This window comes from Nicotiana tabacum, chromosome 15 (assembly GCF_000715075.1).
Source record: "Nicotiana tabacum cultivar K326 chromosome 15, ASM71507v2, whole genome shotgun sequence".
Classification (NCBI taxonomy): domain Eukaryota; kingdom Viridiplantae; phylum Streptophyta; class Magnoliopsida; order Solanales; family Solanaceae; genus Nicotiana; species Nicotiana tabacum.
In genome coordinates, this window is record NC_134094.1 from 9,640,347 (window position 1) to 9,666,555 (window position 26,209).

The 26,209-nt window shown below is 36.7% G+C and overlaps 2 protein-coding genes and 1 non-coding gene across 7 annotated transcripts; 1 reads left to right on the forward strand and 2 right to left on the reverse strand.

The window, feature by feature from the left end:
- Window positions 1–10,937: 10,937 nt before the first annotated feature.
- On the reverse strand, window positions 10,938–11,023 carry TRNAM-CAU (transfer RNA methionine (anticodon CAU)). Its single transcript is given in 2 exon segments — window positions 10,938–10,973; window positions 10,986–11,023. It is a non-coding gene; the product is annotated as a tRNA-Met (tRNA).
- A 33-nt stretch (window positions 11,024–11,056) lies between these two features.
- LOC107767046 (uncharacterized) lies at window positions 11,057–16,793 on the forward strand. Of its 5 annotated transcripts, none has more exons than XM_016585961.2 (4): window positions 11,057–11,196; window positions 13,663–15,387; window positions 15,939–16,051; window positions 16,533–16,793. In XM_016585961.2, exon 2 carries the CDS (start codon window positions 14,489–14,491, stop codon window positions 15,269–15,271), a length of 783 nt encoding a protein of 260 aa, XP_016441447.1. In that variant the 5' UTR covers window positions 11,057–11,196; window positions 13,663–14,488; the 3' UTR covers window positions 15,272–15,387; window positions 15,939–16,051; window positions 16,533–16,793. The 5 variants fall into 5 exon arrangements, with proteins under 5 accessions (XP_016441447.1, XP_016441446.1, XP_016441445.1 ...); XM_016585960.2 differs by having other exon boundaries at window positions 16,560–16,793; XM_075230537.1 differs by having other exon boundaries at window positions 11,087–11,196; window positions 13,756–15,387; window positions 16,560–16,793.
- Window positions 16,794–23,626: 6,833 nt separating this feature from the next.
- On the reverse strand, window positions 23,627–25,603 carry LOC107767049 (transcription factor MYC2-like). The gene has a single exon (NM_001324937.1). It carries the CDS (start codon window positions 25,601–25,603, stop codon window positions 23,627–23,629), a length of 1,977 nt encoding a protein of 658 aa, NP_001311866.1.
- Window positions 25,604–26,209: the final 606 nt, after the last annotated feature.

Consider the following 26,209-nt stretch of genomic DNA (forward strand, 5'->3'; position numbering starts at 1 on the left):
CACGAAGAGTGATGCCACGTCATTATTTTTATATTATTATATGTTCATGGCACGAAGGGTGTTTCCGTGCAGGCGAGGATAAGAGACATACATTATATTGTGATATCTTTTCGTTGTGTATTTATTCAGGCCTTTATCTTGAGATGTTATTGTGCACCTAGGTTTACTATGTGACTTGTAGTCGTTGTTGTTTACTGTGTGCCTTCCACTTTATTTCTTTTATTGTTATTTACTTTTTTCCCACCTAGTTGGTATTATTATATGTATGTACAGTGAGAAAGAGATAAATGCACAAAGGGTGTTGCTATGCCAATTGATTTGATCTACATATATACATTGGGTGAGAATGAGACAAGTGCATGAAGGTATTACCGTGACATTTGATGTGATATAGATAGAATATATTTCTCACACCAAGAAGGTTAAATGAGGTGTCACGTGGTGATATTTATTTGAAAGAATTATATTTGAAAGAGATTTATTTGAAAAAATTATATTTGAAAGAGATTTATTTGAAAGAATTATATTTGAAAGAGATTTTTTTGAAAGAATTATATTTGAAAGAGATTTATTTGAAAGAATTATATTTAAAAGATATTTATTTTAAGGAATTATATTTGAAAGAGATTTATTGGAAAGTATTATATCTTGAAGATTATTATTTGAAAAGCATATAGGCAAAAGATTTATATTTGAAGGACTTGATTAATTGGTTGTACTTGTATTCGTTATTTGTTGAGCAATATTAATGGTGTTCTTATTGCGCTGTTGTGTATATCACTGGTTGATTAGTGTTGACATCATTGTTATTTGTTTTCTATTATTTTTGTATACTATATTGCAAAGGTTATTAGACTAGTGAGTGTCTTGACTGTACCTCGTCATTACTCCACTGAGGTTAGTCTTGATACTTATTGGGTACCGACTGTGGTGTACTCATATTATACTTCTGTACATTTTTGTGCAAAGCCAGGTATTGGAGATATCAGACTCGGGCAAAATTAGAGTGTGATCGCAAGGATTCAAAGTAGAGTTGTTTGGTCGTCGCAGTCCCTTGGAGTCTTTCCATTTTATGGTACTGTTAATTATTAATCAAACAATATTGAGTATTCGATCCTTGAGATCATTTCATGTATTCAGTTAGAGTTCGTGACTCAGTATTACCAGTCTTGGGAGGTTGTTTGTTGAATATTTCCGCTGTTAGTGTTGACACTTGTATTGAATAAAAAAATTGCTTGAATTGTTATTTAAATTGGCTTACTTAGCCTTAGAGACTAAGTTCCATCACGACGCCTGTGGTGGGATTTTAGGCCGTGACAAGTAGATCGTCATCAGCTACTGAGATCCGGAGTTTTCTTGGCTTTGCGGGGTATTATCGCCGATTTGTAGAGGGTTTCTCTTCTATTGCTTCACCTATGACCAAATTGGCCCAGAAGGGTACTTCGTTCAGGTGGACCGAGAAATGTGAGGAGAGCTTTCAAAAGCTCAAGACAACTTTGACTACAACCCCAGTATTAGTATTACCTACAGGTTTAGGGTCTTATACTATGTATTGTGATGCGTCGCGTATTGGTCTCGGCGCAGTGTTGATGCAAGACGGTAGGGTGATTGCCTATGTGTCTAGACAGTTAAAGGTACATGAGAAGAATTATCCGGTCCACAACCTTGAGTTAGCAGTTATTGTTCATGCCTTAAAGATTTGGCGGCATTATTTATACGGTGTCCATTGTGAGGTCTACACCGATCATAGGAGTCTACAACATCTGTTTAAACAGAAGGATTTTAACTTGCGGCAGTGGAGGTGGTTGGAGTTGCTTAAGGATTATGATATCACCATTCTCTATCATCCCGGAAAGGCTAATGTGGTGGCCGATGCCTTGAGTCGTAAGGCGGAGAGTTTGGGTAGCTTAGCATACTTACTGGTAGCAGATAGGCCTTTAGCCTTAGATGTTCACGACTTGGCCAACCAGTTTGTTAGATTGGATGTTTCCGAGCCGAGCTGAGTTTTAGCTTGTGTGGTTTCTCAGTCTTCTCTTTATGATCGTATCAGAGAACGTCAGTAAGATGACTCCCATATACTTGTCCTTAAGGACACAGTTCAACACGGTGATTCCAAGAAAGTCACTATTGGAGATGACAATGTATTACGGATGCAGGGTAGGCTATGTGTGCCTAATGTGAATAGTTTGCATGAGTTGATTCTCCAGGAGGCTCACAGTTCGCGGTACTCCATTCATCCAGGTGTCGCGAAGATGTATAAGGATTTGAGGCAGCACTATTGGTGGAGGCGAATGAAGAAATATATAGTTGGGTTTGTAGCTCGGTGTTTAAATTGTCAACAGGTGAAGTATGAGCATCAGAGACCGGGCGGATTACTTCGGAGACTTAAAATTCTGGAATGGAAGTGGAGCGTATCACCATGGACTTCGTAGTTGGGCTTCCATGGACTTTGAGGAAGTTTGATGCCATTTGGGTGATTGTAGATCAGTTAACCAAGTCTGCGCATTTATTCCAGTTGGTACTACTTATTCTTCATAGCAGTTGGTTGAAATTTATATCTGCGACATTGTTCGCCTACATGGTGTGCCAGTGTCCATCATTTCGGATCGGGGCACGCAGTTTACATCACAATTTTGGAGAGCAGCGCAGCGAGAATTAAGTACACAAGTTCAGTTGAGTACAATATTTTACCCTTAGACGGACGGACAGTCCGAGTGCACTATTCAGATATTAGAAGATATGCTACACGCTTGTGTCACTGATTTTGGGGGGTTCTTGGAATCAGTTTCTGCCACTTGCAAAATTTACTTACAATAACAGCTACCAATCGAGCATTCAGATGGCTCCGTATGAGGCTTTATATGGGAGACAGTGTCGGTCTCTAGTGGGTTGGTTCAAGCCGGGCGAGACTAGGCTATTGGGTACAGACCTGGTTCAGGATGCTTTGGAAAAGGTTAAATTTATACAGGATCGACTTCGTACAGCCCAATCTAGACAGAAGAGTTATGCGGATCGGAAGGTTCGTGATGTTGCATTCATGGTTGGTGAGCAGGTCTTGCTCCGGGTTTCACCCATGAAGGGTGTTATGAGATTTAGGAAGAAGGGCAAGTTGAGTCCTAGGTATATTGGAACTTTTGAAATACTTAAGAAGACCGGAGAAGTGGCTTATAAACTTGCATTGCCGCCTAATCTATCGGGTGTTCATCCAGTGTTTCATGTATCTATGCTCCAGAAGTATGTCAGGGATCTGTCTCATATTTTGGATTTCAGCACAATGCAATTGGATGGTAAATTGACTTATGATGTGGAGCCGGTAGCCATTTTAGACCGGCAAGTTCGAAAGTTGAGATCAAAGAACATAGCTTCAGTGAAAGTATAGTGGAGAGGCTAGCCAGTCGGAGAATCTACTTGGGATATTGAGCGGGAGATATGGAGCAAATATCCACACATATTTGAGGCTCCAGGTATGATTCTAAACCCGTTCGAGGACGAATGTTTGTTTAAGAGGGGGAGAATGTAACGACCCGGACGGTCATTTTGAGTATTACAACCTCGTTCCCCTATATACTGCTCAATTTGTGCTTTATAGTTGTTATGAGACTTGTCGAGATTATTTGGTTTGGGTGCGGTGAGGTTTTAAAATGAATTGAGACACTTAGTGTAACGACCCAACTGTCGTTTTGAGAATCTATACTTCGCTCGGTATTTTGAGAGCTCGAGAATCTCCGCATGATGTATTATGACTTGTGTAAATCGTCGGTGTTGGTTTTCAAGTTATCCGAAATTGATTTGGAAGGATGAACTTCAAGATTCAAGCTCTAAGTTGGAAGAATTAACTGAGGTTGGATTTTTGGGTAAACGATCTCGGAATCGGGATTTGAAGGTTCTAGCAGGTTCGTATGATGATTTCGGACTTGGACGTATGTTCATATCGGGTTTTGGATAACCCGGGAGCATTTCGGCGCCTATTGTGGAAGTTAGCATTTTGGAAGAATTTCATCATATTTGGGTTGAAGTGCATTTCAATGTTATCAATATCTGTTTGGGATTTCAAGTCTGGTAGTAGCTCTGTGTGGTGATTCTGATATTGGGAGCGCGTCCGAAAATGGATTTAGAGGTCCGTAGGTCATTTTGGAGTCGTTTGGCAAAAGTTAGAAAATTGAAGGTTTTTGAGAAGTTTGACCGGAAGTGGACTTTTTGATATCGGGGTCAGAATCCGATTCCGGAATTCAAAGCAGGTCCGTAATGTCAAATGTGACTTGTGTGCAAAATTGAGGTCAATCGGACGTGATTTGATAGGTTTCGGCATCAGTTGTGGAAGTTTGAAGTTTCAAGTTCATTGAATTCGAATTGATGTGTGATTCGTCGTTCCGATATTATTTTATGTGTTTTGAGGCCTCGAGTAGGTCCGTTTTATATTATGGGACTTGTTGGTATGTTGGACGGGGTCCCGAGGGCCTCGGGTGTGTTCCGGGTGAGTTACGTGTCATTTTCCTCCTATTTTGAACTGCCGAATCTGTCATCTGGTTTTCCTTCATCGCATTCGCGTCCTTGCACTAGCGTTCGCGTAGTGTTATTTTGGAGGGTGGAATATTTCCTCTTCGCGTTCGCAGCTACCCTCTCGCGTTCGCGAAGTTCTGCCACCTCCTTCTTCGCGTTCGCGTGTCTCTTACGCGTTCGCGTAAGTCCTGTCCCTTGTTCATCGCGTTCGCGTCCTGTTTCTCGCGTTCGTGAAGGGTATTCTGGGCAGCTTTTGTTTTCTTCTTCGCGAACGCGATAGTTCTTCCGCGTTCGCGATGCATAAAAGACCTGGGCAGTGTTCTTTTAAAAATCACGATTTTGACTTCATTTTAACATTTCCAAGCTCAGATTAAGGTGATTCTTGGAAAAAATTTCATCTTGTGGACTAGGGTAAGTGTTCTCTACTCATTTTTGATCTTATATCACGAATCTACCCTCGTTTTTGGTAATTGGATTATGAATTTTATAGAGAAAATTGGAGGTTTTGGCCTAAAGTTCATAATATGAATTTTTGAGTTTTGAACATCGAATTGGAGTCGAATTTGAGTGAAACTAGTATGGTTGGACTCGTACTTGAATGCGTGGCCGTATTTTATGAAATTTATCGGGTTCCGAGGTGCGGGCCCGGGGGTCGATTTTTAGACTTTGTTAAAGATTGAGGCTTTACAATCCGGAATAGTCTCTTACGAGTTTTATTTGTGCTTTAAAGTTATTTTGATTAGATTTGAGCCGCCCGGAGATCATATCACCCGAGGAGTTCATTTTTGAGTATCGGTTTGCCTTCTTTGAGGTAAATGTTTTGCCTAACTTTGTTGAGAAAATTTTTCCTACTATTTGACATTGTTTGCTACATGCGGGGGTGATACATATATGAGGTGACGAGCATATATGCATATGCCAGGGTAACCATGCTCGGGGGTAAATTATGTTATAAATTGCGCCTTGTAGAATCACGTGATCTTCTTGCCTCATGCCTTACTTGGCTCCTAGATACTAAGAATATAGTATTAAATATTAGAAACTAAGACTTAGCTTATTATAACTTGATCAAATTTGATGGAAATTCTGAGAATACATTGGTGTGTTTAATTCGGTCTTCAATATGCATAATCATTAATACATTGCTACGACCGATATTCTTGAGATACTAGATTCTATACTTGTGTTGCAGATCATTTGTGAAATCTATTGGAATACTTGAATAATAAGGTTCTTGTGGGTTTATTGAACTATTGTTGGCTTGGAAAGTTGTGATTGGGATTCATTTGAAATATTCGTCTAAACACTCTCTTTGACGTTATTTATGCTTCCTGCCTTGTTTGTCATTGATATACATATGCTTGGTAAGGAAGAGTGTAAAGCACGAAGGGTGATGTCGTGCCTTTGTTTATACATTATCATGTAAGGGAGAGTGTAAAGCACGAAGGGTGATGTCGTGTTATATTATTTGAGAGTTAAAGCACGAAGGGTGATGCCCTACCATATTATTGAGAGTAAAAGCACGAAGGGTGATGTCGTGATGCCGTGCCATATTATTGTGAGTAAAAGCACGAAGGGTGATGACGTGCCATGTTATGTGAGTAAAAGCACGAAGGGTGATGCCGTGCTATTGTATTTATATTATTATGCTTTCATGTTATGGTGAGTTCATGGCACGAAGGGTGTTTCCGTGCAAGTGAGGACGAGAGACATGCATTATGTTGTGATATTTCTTTCTTGCAGATACATTCATGTCTTTACCTGGAATTGTTATTGTCGTGTTCATGGTTCTTATGTGATATGTCGTTATTGTTCTGTCTTTATCCTCTATCACCTTTGTTGTCGTACTATCATTCCTTCTATTTGTTTAAACTTGCTAATATCATGCCTATTTCCTGCTGTTATGATTTCATCCATGTCATCTGTTTTGTTGCACTTAAGTGTAGGTCTTCTTCCATACTAGTCGTTCATGTCCCTACTTGCTAACTTATAAAGATCATGTGACCGCTTTCTTATTTGTCATATTTGTCTTCGTGCCTTCACCTTGCTAGTTAGTCGAAGTTACATTCCTTTTTCCTAATCATTGTCATTATCTCTATGCTTTCTGTTCAGTCTGTTACGGATGTTCTGATGTACATTCTCATCCTCCATAGCTATTTGCGTATTTTCCACTCTGTCATTTCTATTATCGGTATTTCTGTCATTTGGTTGGTACTGTTTTACGCATAATTGGTGAGGATGAGATAAATGCACGAAGGGTGTTGTCGTGCCGTTGGATTTGATGTATTGAGTATATTTCTCACATTATAAAATCTTTGATGTAATTGTGGTGATTTATTGGGTTTCGCTCTCTGGAAAGGATTAGGTGAGATATTGATACCTGTTGAATTGTATTTTCTTTTAGTACTCCATTATTGCTTTGTATAATCGTTTCGTGTGCTCTACTCTGTTGTACTGTAGTATAGTTCTATTGTTAGTTTACATTACAGGTTTTATCAATGAGCATCTTTTAACCAAAGCCTCGTCACTACTTCGACGAGGTTAGACAAGATACTTACTCAATACATGGGGTCAGTTATACTGATACTACACTTCTATACATTGCGTGCAGATGTTGGCTATTGTTATTGCTGTGCTCGATGGTTGCCGGGATTGAAGATGTACCTGTGTTCCTGTTGTAGCTGCCTCTTATTCATGGTAGCCTTAGATTTATAAAAACTTTGTTTATGTACTTTTCAAACAAAAGATGTATTTACTTCATATCAGCTTATAAATTCTATTCTTAGAAGCTCATGATTTGTACTACGAGTCCTTGGGGATGTATAAGACTCAGATAATTCCTTTGTTTAATTATTTTATTAAGTTAATTGAAAATGAAAAATCATTAATTGGCTTACCTAGCGGGTTAGGTTAGGTGCCATCACGACTAGTGAATTTCGGGTCATGACACTTAGTCTCCAAAATGAGAACTTAAGTTGAAAAGGTTGACCAGATGTTGGCTTATGTGTAAAAGACCCTGGAATGAAATTTTTATGGTTTCAATAGCTCCGTATGATGATTTTGGACTTAGAAGCGTACCCGAAAAATTATTTAGAAGTCCGTAGTTAAATTAAGCTTGAAATGGCTAAAATAAAAATTTAAGTTTGGAAGTTTAACCGGGGATTTGACTTTTTGATATCGGGGCCGGAATCCGATTCTAAAAATTTAAATACCTCGGTGATGTCATTTATGACTTGTGTGCAAAATTTGAGGTCAATCGGACTTGATTTGATAGGTTTAGGCATCGAATGTAGAAGTTAAAAATTCTTAAGTTCATTAAGCTTGAATTGAGGTGTGATTTGTAATTTTAGTATTGTTTTGATGTGATTTGAGGCTTCGACTAAGTTCGTATGATATTTTATGACTAGTTGGTGTATTTGATTGAGGTCCCGGGGGCCTCGGATGAGTTTCGGATGGTTAACGGATCAAATTTGGACTTAGAACAATTGAAACTTGTTGCTGCCTACTGATGCAATCGCACATGCAAAATTTGGCTCGCAGGTGCGAGCTCGCAGAAGCGGATGAAGCGTCGCAGAAGCGCGACCGCAGAAGCGACGCAATGGTCGCAGATGCGGCCTGGGCTAAGGAGGCCTTGGACCGCAAAAGTGGACGCTTCATCGCAGAAGCGAACTCCTTGTCCACAGAAGCGAAGGCCGTCGCAGAAGCGGGAGATTTACCGCAAAAGTGAAACCGCAGATGCGGTTAAAAATTCGGCAGAAGCGGAACCTCTAGTCAGTGTACAAAAACAGAGGGTTCCGAATTTTTGTCATTTTTGGACATTTCCAACACGGTTTGGGGGCGATTTTCAGAGAGAATTTACGGAAAAACTTGAGGTAAGTTACTTGTGATCATTGTTAGTTAATAATATTGGATTATCATTGAGTATTTCGACTAGATTACATGTTTTTGAGGTAAAATTAGAGGATTTGGGCCTAGGGATTTCAAAATAAGAATCTGGGATTTGGAGGTCGAGTTGATGTCGGAATTTGGTAAATTTGGTATGGTTGGACTCGTAGTTGAATAGGCGTTCATATTTTGTAACTTTTGTCGGGTTCCGAGACGTGGGCCCCACGGACGATTTTTGAGTTAAATTTCAGATTTTTATTGAAAAATATGTATTTTCATATAGAATTAATTCCTATAATTTGTATTGACTGAATCGAATTAATTGTGACTACATTCGAGTCGATCGAAGTCTGAAAATTGAGGGAAATGCATTCTTATTGACTAATTGAGCTTGGCTTGAGGTAAGTGACTTATCTAACCTTATGTGGCGGAAATCTCCTTAGGATTAGAAACTGTTGTAAAATTTTGTGATATGTGGGCACCATGTACGCGAGGTGACGCGTGCGTACACGGGCTAAATTTTGAAATATCGGTTCTTCCTGATTTGTCTTCTTTTAAAATACATTAACTGAGTTGCCTTAGCATAAGTAATGATCATGTATAGCCTAGTATCACATGTCTACGTACCTTAACTCTTACGTGCAATATGTGCAACATGCTTAACTGAATTACGTGCTTTCCTTGATTTGATTTAAATCTTTAGCTGTGAGATTCTTGCTGTAAATTCATTGTTTCCTTCGGATATCTGTTGTATATTTACTTTTAGAACTACGAGGCAGTTCATCGAGAGATCCCTTATACTATATATTTACTTTTGGGACTACGAGGCAGTTCCTCGGGAGATCCCCCTGTACTGCATATTTACTTTTGAGACTACGAGGTGATACCTCGGGAGCGCCCCTACTATTTACCTCTATTTGTTGTATTGTTCACTTCTCAGTCATTTCGTTATATTATTATATCCTCTGTCTTACTTTTCTATTATTTCCAGTAGGGTCTGACCTGACCTCGTCACTACTCTACTGATGTTAGGCTTGGCAGTTACTGGTACCGTAATGGTGTACTCATACTATGCTTCTGCACATCTTTTTATGCAGATCCAGGTATTTCTTACCAGCCCAGATATCAGTGAGCTACCTGTGTGTGGAGATTTCAAGGTACATCTGCCAGCGTACGTAGACCTTGTCGTCCCCCATCTATCCTTATCATGTTGTTTTCCTTATTTTAGCAGACTCTGATGTATAGAGACATTAGTATTCCTCTTAGAAGCTTGTGACTTGTTTTTATCGAGTTTTAGGAAATTGTAGTTCTTTGACTTGCAGTTTTCATTTATTATAACTAGTGAGCTACATATGTCAAACTAGCTTATAGCAAGCCTTCGCAATTGGCACATAAATATTCTTGTCCTTTGGATATCATTTTAAAGAGAAAAAAAGCTATGTTTATATTATGGCTCCATCTTGTGCATATATTGGCAGATTTATTATTTTAGTACTCTTATTAAGTAACTCAAGCCGAGAGTCTTTCGGAAATGGCCTCTCTGTCCCTCGGGGTAGGGGTAAGGTTTGCGTATACACTACCCTCCCCATACCTCACTAGTGAGATTTTACTAGGTCGTTGTTGTTATAATAAGTAACCCGTGTTAAGTACATGATATTAAATATGAAGTATTAGGCTGCCTTTCACTCTTCATCTTGTTCATAGTTTACAAAATAGAAGAAATTTTATCGAAGCCTATCATTCTCATCAGTTAGCTATTTTCAGCAATTACTATTTGTTATTTTTTTAAGGTTTTTTTTCTTTCCTATATACTATATGAAACTTTATTACTAAAATTGTCCCAATTTTAAAAATTACCCGCCCTAAATAAGATTTGCTTACAATTTATATACAATTCATTATTAGTGCATAAATTAGGGGGATTAAATTACACCGTTTTTCTTTTTTATCTCATTTTTTCTTTTTCTATTTTCTGGCGCCTCTCTCCATGTACTATCCATTATTAGTGCCTTAAAATAAGGGATTTAATTATATTATTTTCTAGTTTTCTCTCCTCTCCTCTTTCTATAAGCATAAAAGGTTAACAAAAATAAAACGTTGCCATATATACAAATACAAGAGAGATTGAAAACCTCTAGGTTTTGAATAGCAGATTCATTCTTGGCCAATTTACTTGATTCGCCCAACAAATCACTTTAAATCCTCCAGCATAGAGATGACAAGAGGGGGAGGTATAAAGGGATGAGGAAATGATTGATTTTCCTTATTCAATTTATAATATAAAATGATACTCATTTAAAACTCACTTGTATATAATTGGTAAATTGTATATGATCATGTAATTAAGTTAAAACTTGATTAGGAAGGATAATAAAATTTCATATGTAGTATGAGAAGGTAAATTTTTTTTTTTAATATTTAAAATAATTGAGGGTATATTAGTGAACTTATCAGTTAATCTAATACATTATAAAATGTAGGGTAACAATGATCGTGACATACATACACGGCCATTAAATAAATTATTAACAAAGAGAAATAAAACATTTTGGTGGGGTGAGAGAGGCTCGAACTCTCGACCTCAGGATAACTCAAGAAGCTATGAGACCTACGCGCTAGCCAACTGCGCCACCACCCCTGTTGTATTTGAGAATCTTTTATTTCTTATATATGTGATTTCCCTTTTTCTGGAGAAGTCAAAAAGCCGGAATACTGTGTCCAAAAACGCCATTGTTCTAGCTCTTCTTACAAACACAGTCTAGTTAGGGTTTTCAGATCTTTCTCTCTTTCATCACCAAAACCCAATTTCAGGTACATCTTTTTTATCCTTTTTTTATACCATTCTTGTTTTTTTACCTGTTTTTTCAAAGTATTATCCTCTTGTTTACCTCAGTTTTGTGCTCATTTTATTTGTTTTCCTTCCTTTAATTCAATCTGACCCTTTTTCACCTCATAAAAGAAAAAGGAAAAAAAGAGAGAAAAAGATTGAAAACAGAGAAGACAAAAAATGCAATCTTTTTCTCTTTTTTTTTTTAACTGTAAAAAAATTGCAAACTTTCACTTACCCAAATAATGAACTGAGAGTTTCTTTAGTTATTTGGGTTTTATATGCTATGCATGTGAAAATCAGTCTCCTTTTTTTCAGCTTATGTCGCCTTTCTTTAATTTCAATTTGCATTCACCCTTTAAAAGAAAATAAGTGAGGAAAAAAGATAAAAATGCAATCTTTTTTCTTTTTTCACTGTAAAGGTGCAGACTTTAATGAATACTGAGCTGAGTTTGTTTAGTTATTTGGGTTGGATATGCTATGCATGTGAAAAAAAAATTATCCTTTTTTTTGAGGGGATTAAAAATTGGATCTTGATTAAAAATGCTCTACGATTCTAATCAAGGGTCTTAATTGTACTTTATGTTTAACAGCTTGTACCTTGTATTTCCCATTATGTGTGATATAGTTTGCTCATTTAGGTTATTATTACATGCTTTTAGCACTCCTACAAATTTCATTATTTGCTCACCAATTTAATTTAATTTTTTTTATATTCACTTACTTTATTTGCCAAATCTAGCAGTTGACTTAACATTTTGCGTAAGTTGAACTTACTACTCTTATTTATTGTGATAATAAACTGAAAGAAATAATGACATGTGCATATAATGCTTCTGATATGGTAATCAGTATCAGCATGCGATATTTTCAAAAATTAGTGGACTAAATGTATAAAGAATGTATAATTCTCACAGTTGTCTGCTCCTTTCACTTTGCTGTCTAGTGTCAAATTGGAAAAAGTTATGCTAATTTATGCTAGTATAAGATAGTACAATTTACTGGATAACAAATTGTCCTAATTACTGAAATTAGGATAAAGAATGAGTAACTAGTTCGAAGGGGAGCCTTGGAGCAACGTTAAAGTTGTCTGCGTGTGACCTATAGGTCACAGGTTCAAGCCGTAGAATCAGCCACTGATGCTTGCATTAGGGTAGGCTGCCTACATCATACCCTCTCGGGGTGCAGCCCTTCACCGGACCCTGCGGGAACGCGGGATGCTTCGTGCACCAGGCTGCCCTTTTTACTAAGGGTCTATCGGAAACAATGTCTCTACCTTCATAAGGTAGGGGTAAGGTCTGCGTACACACTATCCTCCCCAGACCCCACTTGTGGGATTACACTGGTTTTTTTGTTGTTGTTGTAATAAGTAACTAGTTATTGTAAAGGAAAAATGTTATTTTGCAGCAAAGACATATAATTCCTTTCCACTCAACCCCAGCATTTGGATAACTGGACAGGAAGTAGTTAGAAGTTTTGGAGAAGTTAGCATCAAGTTGTCAAGCAGCAATTAATCAAGCTCTGTGTTTTCATACTTTATAAGTGTAGAAAATTCTAGGTCCTTAATGTGCTGCACGAGTTTCTTTACTCTTTGAGTTTCTCTTGTTAGGTAGTCCGCTTCATGCTTTTCCTTCTTCAAAGATTGGCTGTTTTAATTGCGCAGATGCTCTGTGGTGCTTTCAACTAGAAAATTTGCTGCTGAAAGATAAGTAGTTGAAGAAAATTGAGTTCATTAGCGAGTATCATGTTTGATTTGTGAGGTCATAGAATATCTTTAGTATCAGTGGCTTGGTCTTTGTTAGGTGTTGGTTGCTGAGGTGTTTCTCCTTCGTCCTCCATGTTAGGTCATAGAATGTCATAAGCTGTAGCATTGTTATGATTTGTTTTTGTTTTGTCTTGAATAAAATATCTAGGAAATAAAGAACAATGTTTATGGTAATGATGGAATTTTTTTTTTTTTTTTTCAATTTCAATATGAGATGAATCATGAGCGTGCTGATTATCCTAATATTACTGTGGGAAAGCGTTTGATTACGTTTTATGAGTAACATCATGGGAGTAAACTACAAGAATGTACAACTCGCGCAAGTCCTTATTAGCCTTAGAGATGAAGTGTTTTTCCGTCATCTATTATTTTATTTGGTCTTTCCTGAATATGAAAATTTAAGAGAGATGCTTGTCAAATCATCTAGACAAATGCTTAAGCATCTCAAAAGAAACTGCAATTGATATAAACTTGGCAGTCAGGAAGCAGCAACTTCTGTGAAATGGGAAATTTTGAAGACTTTTTTTTAAAACTATGATAGGCAACTGTATCTTGTTTGGTGGTGAATTTGGATTTTTGAATCATTACATTTGGATGTTTTTAATAATTGAGCTTCCATGTCTAATTCAATGTGTCAACATTTAGTTATTATCAGTATTTGTGATGGTTGAAATTTTATGTACAGGACGTATCTGATGTATATTAGTTCTCTGTAGACGCTGCTTGAATGTTGAATTGCACACTACGTTAACATTGGCCTCATTGCTGCATTACACAGGAGGTTATTATTTTGTAATATTTTGCCAATTGGGTTCTTTTACTGGGACGTTCTCTTTAGCCGTCATTTAAGTATGTTTTGCAAGATGAACGGCTTAATCAATATGGATGTGTGCCTGGGGAATTGATAATTTTCAGTTGATTATAAACAAGATTTATTCTTTTGAGGGGATATATCCAGGTTTTCTATCGTTTTATGCTAAATATCAATAATTAAGGTGCGGTAGGAAGCATTGGTGTGTGGCAGAAGTATAGCTGTTTACCCCGCAGAAGCTATGAGCTATAGTGACTGAAGGTGCTTTTGTTCAGCTTCTTTTGACGCTCTCGAGATTCAGCCATTCAGGGAAGTTCTGATGAGGCTCTGTTTTCCTTAACATATTATATGACACTCTGATCTATGGTGTCACGTTTATGGCATTAAGTTCTCAGAAATGATTGCCAAATACAGGCTTTTTGTGCAGACCCTGAACCCCTAAAGACTTGTACTCTTCTCAGAGTAGATTTTCAGGTTTTCCATCTTTCCTGAGTTAGATTGACGTCACCATAAGCATTTGATGTTTGATTCACTTTCCGAGCTAATGGTTAAAACATCATATTTTGGAACTGCCCCATGAGGTGGTTCCTTGGAATAAGCAACTATTTGTTTGTGTGGAGGTTACTGCAGATTTTGCTAAAGTCAAGAAGATTCTTGTTCTTGTCTCTTGTTAGTTTGAACCGATTATTGCACTTCAAGTATGGATGTTCCCGTGAAGAAGCCTCAGGATAATGGGCAGAAAACCTCAATCAATGATGACGTTCTGGCTCGGAGGCTAAAAAACCGAGAGCGTCAACGCAGATATAGAGAAAGGAAACGTCTTAAAGCTGATACAATGAGGGTGTTGGGCTCAAACCAATTAGCTTCAGTGCCAGTGGAGGTGCCTGTGATTGCTGCTCCTCAGTATAGTGTACTGCCGGTGAATGTTACTCCTCTCGATTCTTCAATGCCAGTGAATGTTGCTTCGCTGGACTCTTCAGTGCCAGTAAATGTCGCTCCCCGGGAATATGTAATGCCAATGAATGTTGCTCCTCTGGACTCTTCAGTGCCAGTAAATGTCGCTCCCCGGGAATATGTAATGCCAGTGAATGTTACTCCTCTGGACTCTTCAGTGCCAGTCAATGTCGCTCCCCGGGAATATGTAATGCCAGTGAATGTTGCTACTGGAAAATGTGTGATGCCAGTGAGCAGTGCTTCCCGGGAGTCTGTCACCCGTGTTTACTCTGGGCGGAAATGGAAATGTGATGCCCGAAAGGCCCATGCAATGAGGCAGAAAGAAGTTAGTTCTAATGGTTCGGTTACACCAGATTTAGCATCAACTGGTGGAAGTCAAATAGCATCTTTACCCCAGGTTGAACCGTCAAATATGGCATTGAGTAATGTTATTTCTTCACCGGTGACTGCACTGGAAAATAGTGGTACACCCAAATCTATTCCCAGTAGGAGACACTGGAAAACGGAAGCTAGAAATAAGAAGAGCTGAAATTGTTGACAAAGTTAGGTTGAGCACACGTCGCATAATATTATCAATTGTTTACAGCCTTGTTGTAATCTCATCATGTACAACATTGGAAGGACCGAGGAACTGCAGATAATATTGTGAGTGTTTTCCACTCTTTCTTTCCCCCTTTAAATTTTTTTGTAATCGTTTTAAGGAAAAAGGTCAAAAATACTTCTCTAATGGAGAAAATCTTAGTTTTACCCCCCTATATTTCTGGGCCATTCATACTCTTGCTAGCAAAGCGTCTCGTATTTGCCCTTGACCGTAATGGAGCTCCAGCCTAAAGTATAACGGAGGATATTCTTAAACCATATTCAAAACTAGAAGGGTAAATCTGGACCTTTGTCCCGAAGTTTTTTTATACTTGGAATCCACTCAATCTACGTTGGAGCTCCGTTAATGTCAAGGACAAGTACGAAACGATTAGCTTACGATAAGGGTATGAATGGCCCCAAACTATAACAGAGGGTAAATTTAAGTTATTTTCTTTAGTAGATGGGTAAATTTGAACCTTTTGTCATCCTTTCTTTTTTTTTGGGGTTTGTGGGGGTGTGTGGGGGGGGGGGGCTGGGGTTGATATGTTGAGGCTCTTCATGTTTGTTGTTTATTTCCATGCACTCTCTAACTGATGCAATGCATGCTATTGCAGTTATCGGATGAACGACTTGTAGGGGTCTAAGCTTTTGTCTCTGTTCAACTAAGTGAGAAGATCCTGAGCAGTGCTTTCGGACAATTTTGTTGCTCAGGTCCTGGTTTTGTCAGGTAAGAAGTTATGTCGAGAGTAACTTTACGATACAATTCTGCTGCTAGAACTTAGGTTGCTTCGACTTACTTCCTTCCGATGAAACAAATCTTGATATGTATCATGACACTCTGACATGTACTTTTGTACATATCTGTTGTATGTGGATTGATCATTCCTAGTCCAACTTGTCACTAAAGAAACTATCCTTCAATATTTGTTGCTTTCTTTGATGGTTCAAAGCGCCATCACGCGGATAATTGAAATGTCTCATCTGCTGTTGAATTCAAATTCTAGGAACGCCTCTTCAAAGATTTGGATAATTACACAATGGCATAGTTATTGAGTTTGAAGTTTTATATGGTTCAGTGTTTGCTTAGGGGAGTATTTATTGATTATGCTTACACAAAGGCATTGGCATTGTGTCCAATGGCACATGATATGCTAATGTCTGTTAGGAGATACTAATTTGGATTGTCAATGATCTCTCAATATCTACAGAGCTCAGTTGCTCGGACTTGGGTGCAGGTATACAATTCGGGTACGGATCCGAGAGTCGGATTCAACAAAATCTTAATTTTAAGTTTCGGGGGTGCGGATCCAAGTATGGATACGAGCGTTGGGATTCGGCTAAGAAAATTCAAAATTATAAAAATAGAGCTGTAAAGATATTCTAAATTTTGAGTGATAATTTTGCCATGTATATTGTAGCAGCGAATATGAGACAAAAGGACTATAATGCTGAAGGTATGCCATTTTCCATATCTTAAATATGTTTTATCTTTTATTTTGAGAAATCAAAATCTCAATTTCCCCTCATATTTGTCCATTGACTTCGGTCAAAGTATCCGAAGTTGGTTGATCGAATCCCAAATGTATCTCACACCCGCATCCGTCCCAGTGTCGTGTTGAGCAAGTTTGGCATAAAAAATGAAGAGTCTGTGCAACTTAGCTATAGAGAGAAATTAACCTAACGAGTTGGTCACCCAACCGCTTAAACTGAAAATAGCAGGCTGAATGTATAATATGTATATAATCGCGTATAATCAATGTATAATTTATGTAGCTATTTGTGTAAAGATTCTATCTATAAATTCCCATGATTCTAATTTAATTGGTAGGTTTATTATATGTACTTAATAACGATAGTATACCTCAATTATTCTACCGGTTTCTTGTTATTTCCCATCATCACAGAGGTGTCTGAATAACTTTGTCTAACCAAGGTTTAAACAGATAAGAAAGAATTCTATTATCTTTTTCTGTCTGCTTTGGCCTACTTTATCCCAGTACAAGATGAATTAACTACACTTCTGAAAATTTGGATTTGGAAGATTGGGTTTTAAATCATTTTCCAAGAAGAAAAAAACGATCTTCCAAAATTAGCGCAAGGTCTCAGGCTCAAGTCCTAGTGGAGATAAAAATATTAGTTTGTTATTTTTATTCATTTGTCTAAGCTTTGGTGGACAGAGTTACTCAGCACCTGTGCAGGTGGAAGATAGCAGATACCTGATAAAATTAGCTGAGGTACGTACAAGCTGGCTGGTCCGGATACTATCATTTCCCAAGATTAAGATAAAAGATATCCAAACAAATTGCTAGTAAATGATATGAAGAGACTAAAATAAGGTTCTCCTAACCATCAAAGGTTGTGGTGGAGTGGTTACTACTCATTCATCCTTAACCAAAGGTCTCGAGTTCGAGTCCTGGGTACAGAGTCGCCTTTATTAAGGAACGCTTTACCCTTAATGTGGGACTTTTTGGCGCGAATTCGGATTTAGTTTGGGCCCAAATGCGGATACCGCATACCGGATGGGAAGTTCTCCTATTTCACCACCTAGGATCTAACAGATTTGCAAACAATATCTGCATTGATCTTTGTAAATATACAAACAACGAAATGCAGAGAGAAGATCAAAGCATAACATATATATTTATAATATAAGATTATTACATAGTTTCATCAGGTACATTTACATGATCATTTTTTACATACTATCAACCCTTAATAACATATTAATCAACGCTTAATTATCTGCCTCAAATCCTCAAAACTCCATTCCCTTCTCATCCCAGAGCTCCTCACCAATTTCGGCGTATCGGTCAAGAACTCCATTGGACCACTGTTATGAATCCTATGAGAACCTTTTTTCGCCTTATTTTCCTTTCCCAGAAGCGATTGACCCCTCGTTTTCTCAAACCTAGGCTTTGGTACCAAGTTTCCTGACCAGTTTCTCTCAATCTTCCCCGAAAAAAGGCGAAAATTCGACTTTCCTTGGCTATTTTGATGAACATTATTGAATCTTTCCCTTAGTTCATCTTCTGAATCTGTTCTTTTTAGAACTTGGCATGTCAAGCAATTGAGAGTCATTGTTGTATAAAAGAAGAAGAAGAAGAAGAAAAGAAGAAGAATAAAAGGTTTATAAGGTAATGAATAATGCATAGGATATGTGTTATTTCATATGTACTAAATATGTTTTAGGAGGTTGAGTTGAGGCCTTGAGGGTAAGGGTTGGTTTTTTGGAATTTTGTTTTCTCTCATTTTATTGGAGATGTTAAGGTCTTGTGTTAATAATGGCCATTCTTTTTTGTTTTCATTTCCTCCCACAAGATTTGTACCCTAAAATAAAGCTCAATCAATCTTTAGGTAGTGGATATTATTACAATGTCTAACACAAAGGAAAACATTATTATTACTATTAATCTTTTCTTTGTAACCGAGAAATCCTCTAGAGTCATTAATGCCGATTTCAAAATTCGATAAATAATTAGCTCGTCTTTCTATCCTTATCCACTTAGATATCATACTTGGAACAAGGCTGAAAATCGTAACGTGTGTCTAATTCACGTATGATCACCTGCTACGCTCTTACCAATTAGTTGCCATCTTTAATAGGTTAGTTAAATTATTAAAATTTCCAAAAAGCCAAAATCATAAAGTTCAACTTTCAATTATGATTGTTAAAGAGACCTTTAGAAAACTAATAAAGAACATAGAAATAGTCTTAGCTGTATGATGGACCTAACTCATGATATTTTATGTTTAAATTTGTTTTTACAAAAGCCAATCCACCTACCCTACCCTACACTGACCCCAACCCTCTCATTCACGAAATTAATAAATGTAATTTTGTTATTAAATACTATCCATAATAAGTTACTTTTGTTTTTAGCACACCTCTTAAGAAAATACAAATTCTTAGAAAAAAAAAATATTTTGACTGAATTACTCTTAATTAAATTAGCATATTATTAACCTGACATATTGAGATTTGTAAATAAGGGCTACGTTTGCAAAAATAAAGTTAATTCCTTCTTGATTATGTAAAATGTCACTTATTTTTTATCAAAATAAAAAAGTAAAAAAGTCACTTATTATGGACATACGAAATATGTTATTTATATACATATAGATTTGCTTAAAGAGACAAAATAAATATTAAGTTAGTATACAAAAAGAAAATGTGAACACAAAAAGGGACCCAATACAATGGCGTCTGAACACAATAATAAAAGACTAGAATATAAAATCAACTTCACATGTAAAACGTGATCATTATTGTTATTATTATTGTTATTATTATTATTATTATTATTATTATATTAACAATTTATTTTTGGTGGTCAAGTCTATTCTCCGAACAAATTATATCAGGGTCAATTAATTCGCTTTAGATTCCAAGGTGGTTCTTATCCACACACACAAAAAAAATCTTTCTTTTCTATTACAAACATTCTAAGGAACCAATATTTTTATGAAAGGGATTCGAAATATTTAAAAGTAAAAATACGAACATATCAAAAGGATACAACTGTTATTTGCGCATAAAAATAATAATTTTGATCTTATATATAAAGTGTTAACTTTCGGATGAATCCCTTTTTGCCACTAGAGGCAGATGTGGTGTGCTAATGATGGGGTCAATTGAATCATAACTTTTGATACAGAGTAAAAATTAATGTAAAAATATGTTAAAATTATAAAAATAATAAATACAAATTCATAACTTATAAAATATAATGAGTTCAATACTAAAACCTTACTAAACTAGAGAGCGTTGCGTAGAAAATTTTACAGATGTTCAGTTTTTGTCTCTATCCTTTCTCTGCCACTCCCATTAATTTCAATTAATTTCTTTTTTAATGATATATGGACCATCCACATATGTAGATTTTGTAGGTTGGAATTAAAATTTGGGATCTTTACTCAAATAACCGGTTATATTCATTGTTTACTTTTTTAGTCATATACAAAGATTATACATTAATTATATATAATTATACACATATAATACATAAATTATACATATATTATATATTCACCGGTTATTTTTAATTTAAGTGGTTGGATTGGCGACTATTTGGGTTAATTCTTTTTAAAATTTGGGCTTTTTTTACTTTTAACCCGCGCAAGAAACTATTTATACTTGGTAGCCAAAAAAGTGTATAAAATTTATATAATTTTTGTATATAACATACAAAATGTATATATATATATATAAAATATTTTTTTGACTATTATTTTGAGAGCCAGTGTGCAATGTCCTTTTCACTTAAAATTTCGGATTATAAATCTTGGATGTACCTAAGTTTACGCTCGAAGAGTTGGAGTGACAATTTAAAGAATCATGGTTAAATCGCAACTAATTCTTCTCATCTGATTAAATTTTGATAATCAAAGTTATGTGATACTTACAATTGAAAAGTCGCGAATACATGTAAATTAATTAAGATGCACACAAATTGAATCGATGATATCGTCTTTATCCGAGAAAGAAATATCTGGGTCATATGAGTTGTTAAAAATTGCACGCGGCGCTTATTTGGTCACACTCATTTAATCTATACCAACTTTTTAAAAAAATTTTAATTTGTACCCGCTTTTTAAACAACTTCAGGCATATTTCTCCTCATCATTCTCCGCCTTCATTTTCCTCCTCTTCTGCTTCTTCTTCTCCTTCTCCTTCTCCTTCTCCTTCTCCTCCTTCTTCTTCTTCTTCTTCTTCTTCTTCGGGTGACAATGATTTTATATGATGGTTGTCAATATATTTTAATGTAGTTTATGATATTTTACAATGGTGAGCTGTTATAATGCTTTATTTTTTGCTATTGCTTAGTGTTTCTTCTTCTTTTTCGTAATTGCAAAATGAGTTCATTAGATTTATTGTTGTTTTGATAAATTGATGATTGGGGTTTGATCCTGATGATATTTGGAGGTTATGTTTCAAATTTTAGCTCATTTGGAGTAGATTTAGGTATTAAATCGTAAATTGGATTGTTATAATTCGAAGAACAAATTTCTGTTTCTGGGCAATTTGCACTTCATGCCTATTTGGCCTTAAGTGCATAAAAATGTGGGTTGCACTTCTTACCTTTTGGCCTTAAGTGCATCTAAAGTGCAAGTTTTCACTTCAGACTTATTGGCCTTAAGTGCATCTGAAGTGCAATTTTTTACTTTAGACTTATTAGTTATTGGTTGCACTTCAAAGCTGAAGTTTGTGTGCAGACTTAGAACTTCAGCTCTAAGAATGTTGAAGTTCAGCAAGGATAAACAAAAATTTCAGCTCGTAGAATGCTGAAGTTCAGCAATTACAAAATAAATTTCAGCTCCTAGAATGCTGAAGTTCAGCAATTACAAAATAAACTTTAGCTCCTAGAATGCTGAAGTTCGGCAATTACAAAACAAAAACTTCAGCCAAAACATGCTGTAGTTTTATTGAGTTGAAGTTTGACATTGCACTATGAACTGAAGTTTGCGTGATTGCCTTTCAAGTCATGCCAAACTTCAGGCAAAAATATCTGAAGTTTTGCTATATTTCAGGCAAAACATTCTGAAGTTCAAACTTCAGACATAATTTTTTGCTACTTCAGGCCCGTATGTCTGAAGTTACCCGAAAAATGGGTACGCTTGTAATTTTTTTTGCAAAGCGGGTATAAATTAAAAGTTCACCCAAAAACTGGGTAGATACAAAAGTCCCTTGACAAAAGATTGAGGGTACAAGAAAAATATATATTCGATCAAAATATGGATTTAAGATAGAAAAGAGTTTAATCTGTTCGTTAAAAAAAACTCTTATAGTGGTCAATAAAATATGTTGAGAATCATGAAGTCTTAAGTTTAAATTCCAGCCGAGTAAAAAATATGACGTGATTTCTTTCTCATTTATCCCAGCTTTAACAGACAGAGTTTGTTACTCGAAACTTATGCTGGTGGGAGGTAGTAAATATCTCGTATCTAGTTGATGTGCGGATAAGTTGGCTCAAACACCGTAATTATATAAAAAAAATACTCTTAGAATACACTTAAATAAATTTACATTGTAATCTCGACGTATTTTTTTCTTATTGTAGCATAGCTTTTCGTCGGGCTTTCGTCCCTTCGCTTATAGACGGCGGCTTGAAGCTTAACTACAAATACCTTTTTGTAATAATTAAGCATGATTTTTGTCATATCCATCAATTCGTTTCCATTTGGTTTACACTTTTTACTGTTTTTTACCCAATTCATATAACGAAAACAATATAGTAATAAAAGCTTGTACCTAAATTAACTGCACTTGAAAATATTGTGTCACTTCAACTCAAATGATTCTTCATGTCATGACATTATAATAGTATATATATTCTTTTAAATATTTCTTGGTCCAATGAATACAACAATAAAGAGTGGACCAAGTTCAATGAATTCTCTAAATGAAACTGCAGCCTACCCCTTGTTGATGTGCTTTCTTCTAGACTAAAACAAGCAAACTATTTATCCATCATAAATAGTTAGAAACTAAATGAAAAAAATAATAGAAAACAGCCCGTGACAAAAAATAAAAAAAACAAAGATTATTTTATTTATTCGGTGTTTGTATCAAAATCAGATTATTTAGTCGTAATATAGGTTAAGTAATAAAAAGTTTAGGTGCAAACTACATGCATTTAATAACTTCGGTGCAAACACTAACTTTTTCTGACTCCTTTTTATTTTCGATGTCTAATTTTTTTTAACCTATCCTTTTATTTTAACTAAGAAATCTTCAAAAGCTCCGTGTATAACTTTTAACTTGCCTAACCTAACGATATTTTAACTAAGAAATCTTGGACAGCTAATGACGCAAGGTTAGAAACTCCACGTATAAGGGAGCCGCCGCATATTTATGCCTAACCTACACATCACGTGTAAAACTCTTATCAAAAAGACAAAGCCGTGGACTACCCCTGCCCTATATTGTTGTTTCAACTCTTATAACTTAAGTTTATAACCAATTGCTTTCTTCATTTCTATTCTGGATAAAGAATACAAAGGGATGGAGCAGACCATAACAGAAAAAGATGAAGCTGCATATTTATTTCTAATTACAGAACTAAAAACCAGATCTTGAGATCTAGTATTGGTTTCACATTATATGTACAGAAAATGTGGAAAACAAACTAGATATAAAAGTTGAAAAATACCCAAAAAACTAAGAGGAAAGCTCAATCAACTTTCCACTTTTAAGTAGCCTTAATCTCAAGATCTAACTATAGGAGAAATTCTCTTAAAATAGCTCAATGAAAGATAACATTATTCAGAGCTCACTAATAATTTCCATTTACTGTATTTCTCTTCATCGCGATTCAGCAATTCTGGATGTCAATGATATCCGAAGCTGCTCTTGCGTGTAAAGCCGGCTCCCCATTTTCACTGTCGCTTGTTGGATCATCAACTCGTTGACAACTGAAACACTAGCATGGTGCACATCTAAGTCCAATTCCATGAGAGCGGCCATTAACCTCGCGGCTGGATGGTTCTTTTTATTAGATTGTATACGAATCATAGCATCCCATCCGATGACTTTAACGTCGATATCCATATCTACAATCTTGAGATCTTGATTTGGCGGTGGAGGACCGGTATAGTTTGATCCCTTGTTGGCTAATTCATTCCTTAAAGATTCAATTTGGTTCCTCAACTCATCTTTATCTGAGTCAGAATTCTGAACCTTTGATTTCAACTCATTGATAAATGCAATTGCATCACCAAGAAGTGATGCTTTATCCATTTTTGACACATTTGGTACAACAGCTCTAAGTGCATAGAATCTTTGATTCAATTTCTCCCTCCTTTGCCTCTCTGCCTCCACATGATTCAATGGCTCCTCTCTCCCGTTAGCCGGTTTCCTTCCTCGTTTCCTCGGCCTCTTCTCGGGGTCTACAACTCTACTACTATCCGCCTCCTTCACCACCGAAGCCTCGAGATCTGAATGATCCGAATCGCCACCTCCACCGGACTTCCCCGTGTTTGAACTTGGCAAGATCACACCCGAAACAAATGAAAGCATTCCTTCTTCATTGCTTCCTCTTGATGCAGGTGACCTTTTCTTGTTCTTGTTCTTGTTCTCCTCCGCAGGCCCGGGACCGAACTGCGATTGGCCCGAAAACAAGCTCCCATTTGCACTTGAAGCATTTCTCTTAGTACTATCACCAAAATTCAAGATTTCGCCAGACTCAGGCTTGCAAGAACGCGAAGAATTCACATTCCCATTTCCACTCCTAGTATTACTTCCATCAAATCCATATTCGGAAAAATTCAACTCCCTAGTGAAAAATCCTTGTGTTTGCTGAGAATTTTGATTAACATTTTCAGAATTCTCATTTCCAAACACAAGTTGCTTACTACTATTACTTGAAGGAACTGTATTCGACGAATCCTTGACTTCCACAACTGAGGAAGGTGGATCCGTAAGCCAAAGGGTTGAAGGATCGGGCTCAGCCTGAATAGCACATGAGCCCGAACCTGAGCCCGTAGTCGCGCCCATATCAATATTAAAATCAAACAAGATTTTAACCTTGTTCATTAAATCAGCGCTCTGGAATATCAACTCAGTTGACCCGAGCTCAACAACACCATTAGCTGAAGGAATACAAACCATAGTCTGAAGCCCGAAACCTTGGGCCTGTCGGGCCCGTTCACAGTGAGAAGCAGCTAATCTTTCTCTTCCAGTAACCCAAATCGGGCTTGAGCTGTACATAGCCAGGCCCGGAAGCCCGCTTCCGTTAACAAACGATTGAGTCATTGAAATCAGAAAAAACCATTCAGTATCCGTTACTTCTTCATCTACAGCATCATTTTCACCACCAGTTTGTGTGCCGGAAATTAAAGAATTCAGCTCCCGGAGAACTTTTTTCCGGTGTTCTTGCTCCGTAATAAAATCAGGCGAAAACGCCGCCGTTTTACGCTTATTCTTGTCTTCTTCTCCTTTATAATATCCATCTCCCCACCCCAACACCGAGGGGCTCACGAAATCCACAACAGACGATTGCCAGAATATGGCGTAAGTCCACGCTTCGCGAGCCCCGTCGATTAACGTCTGGAGTCGCTGTTGCAGCGACTCTTGGTTGAAATACGGCATCGACTTTAATGGGTCTCCGGCAATCCCCGTCACCGGCGCCGGCGCCGGAGAAACTGAACTCCGTGGAGTTGGTGTATTTGTTCCGGCCCAAAACGACGACGGATCAGAAGATAAAAAAGCTTCCATCATGTTATCGTCGGATGTTGTATTGCTCCATATATTAGTCATCGTTGGTATTCTATAGTCCGTCATTCCATATAACAAAAACAAGAAGAAAAAAAACTCCCAAATCAATTCAGATCTGTTTGATTCTTGATACAGAGAGAAAAAATAGAGAGGAAAGTTTTTTGGAGTGAGTGAAAATGGAGAGGGTTTGTTACGGTAGAGAGTTTGTTCGAGTGTGTATATATTATGGAGGTGAAATTAAATGAGGAAAGTGAGTGGAAAAAAGGAAAGAGGGTTCGACGAAAGAGTTTGAGGGCCGATTTAATCGGGAAAAATTGCGTAGGAGAAGGAAAGTCGGCGCGATTATTATGGATTTACTATCACCTGGTTACTAAAATCTAGTAGTGAGTTATAGACTCTTAGTTGATATAGGTAAAGTAATTTTTTAAACTTTTTTTACTGCTTTAGTGTGTTGACACGTGTTCTATTCGATACTCTTTCCGATTCACAATAAGTGATTTTTTGGCATTTATTTATGATCCAAAATAAGTGATTTTTCTAGATTTCAAGAATGAATTAATTATTTTTTTTCTGCATTGCCCTTGAAGTAAATAATGTTGGAGTATGTGTTAGGGATATTTATGTGAAAAAATAGTAAAAGTTAATATGATCAATTTTATTACTAATTAATGT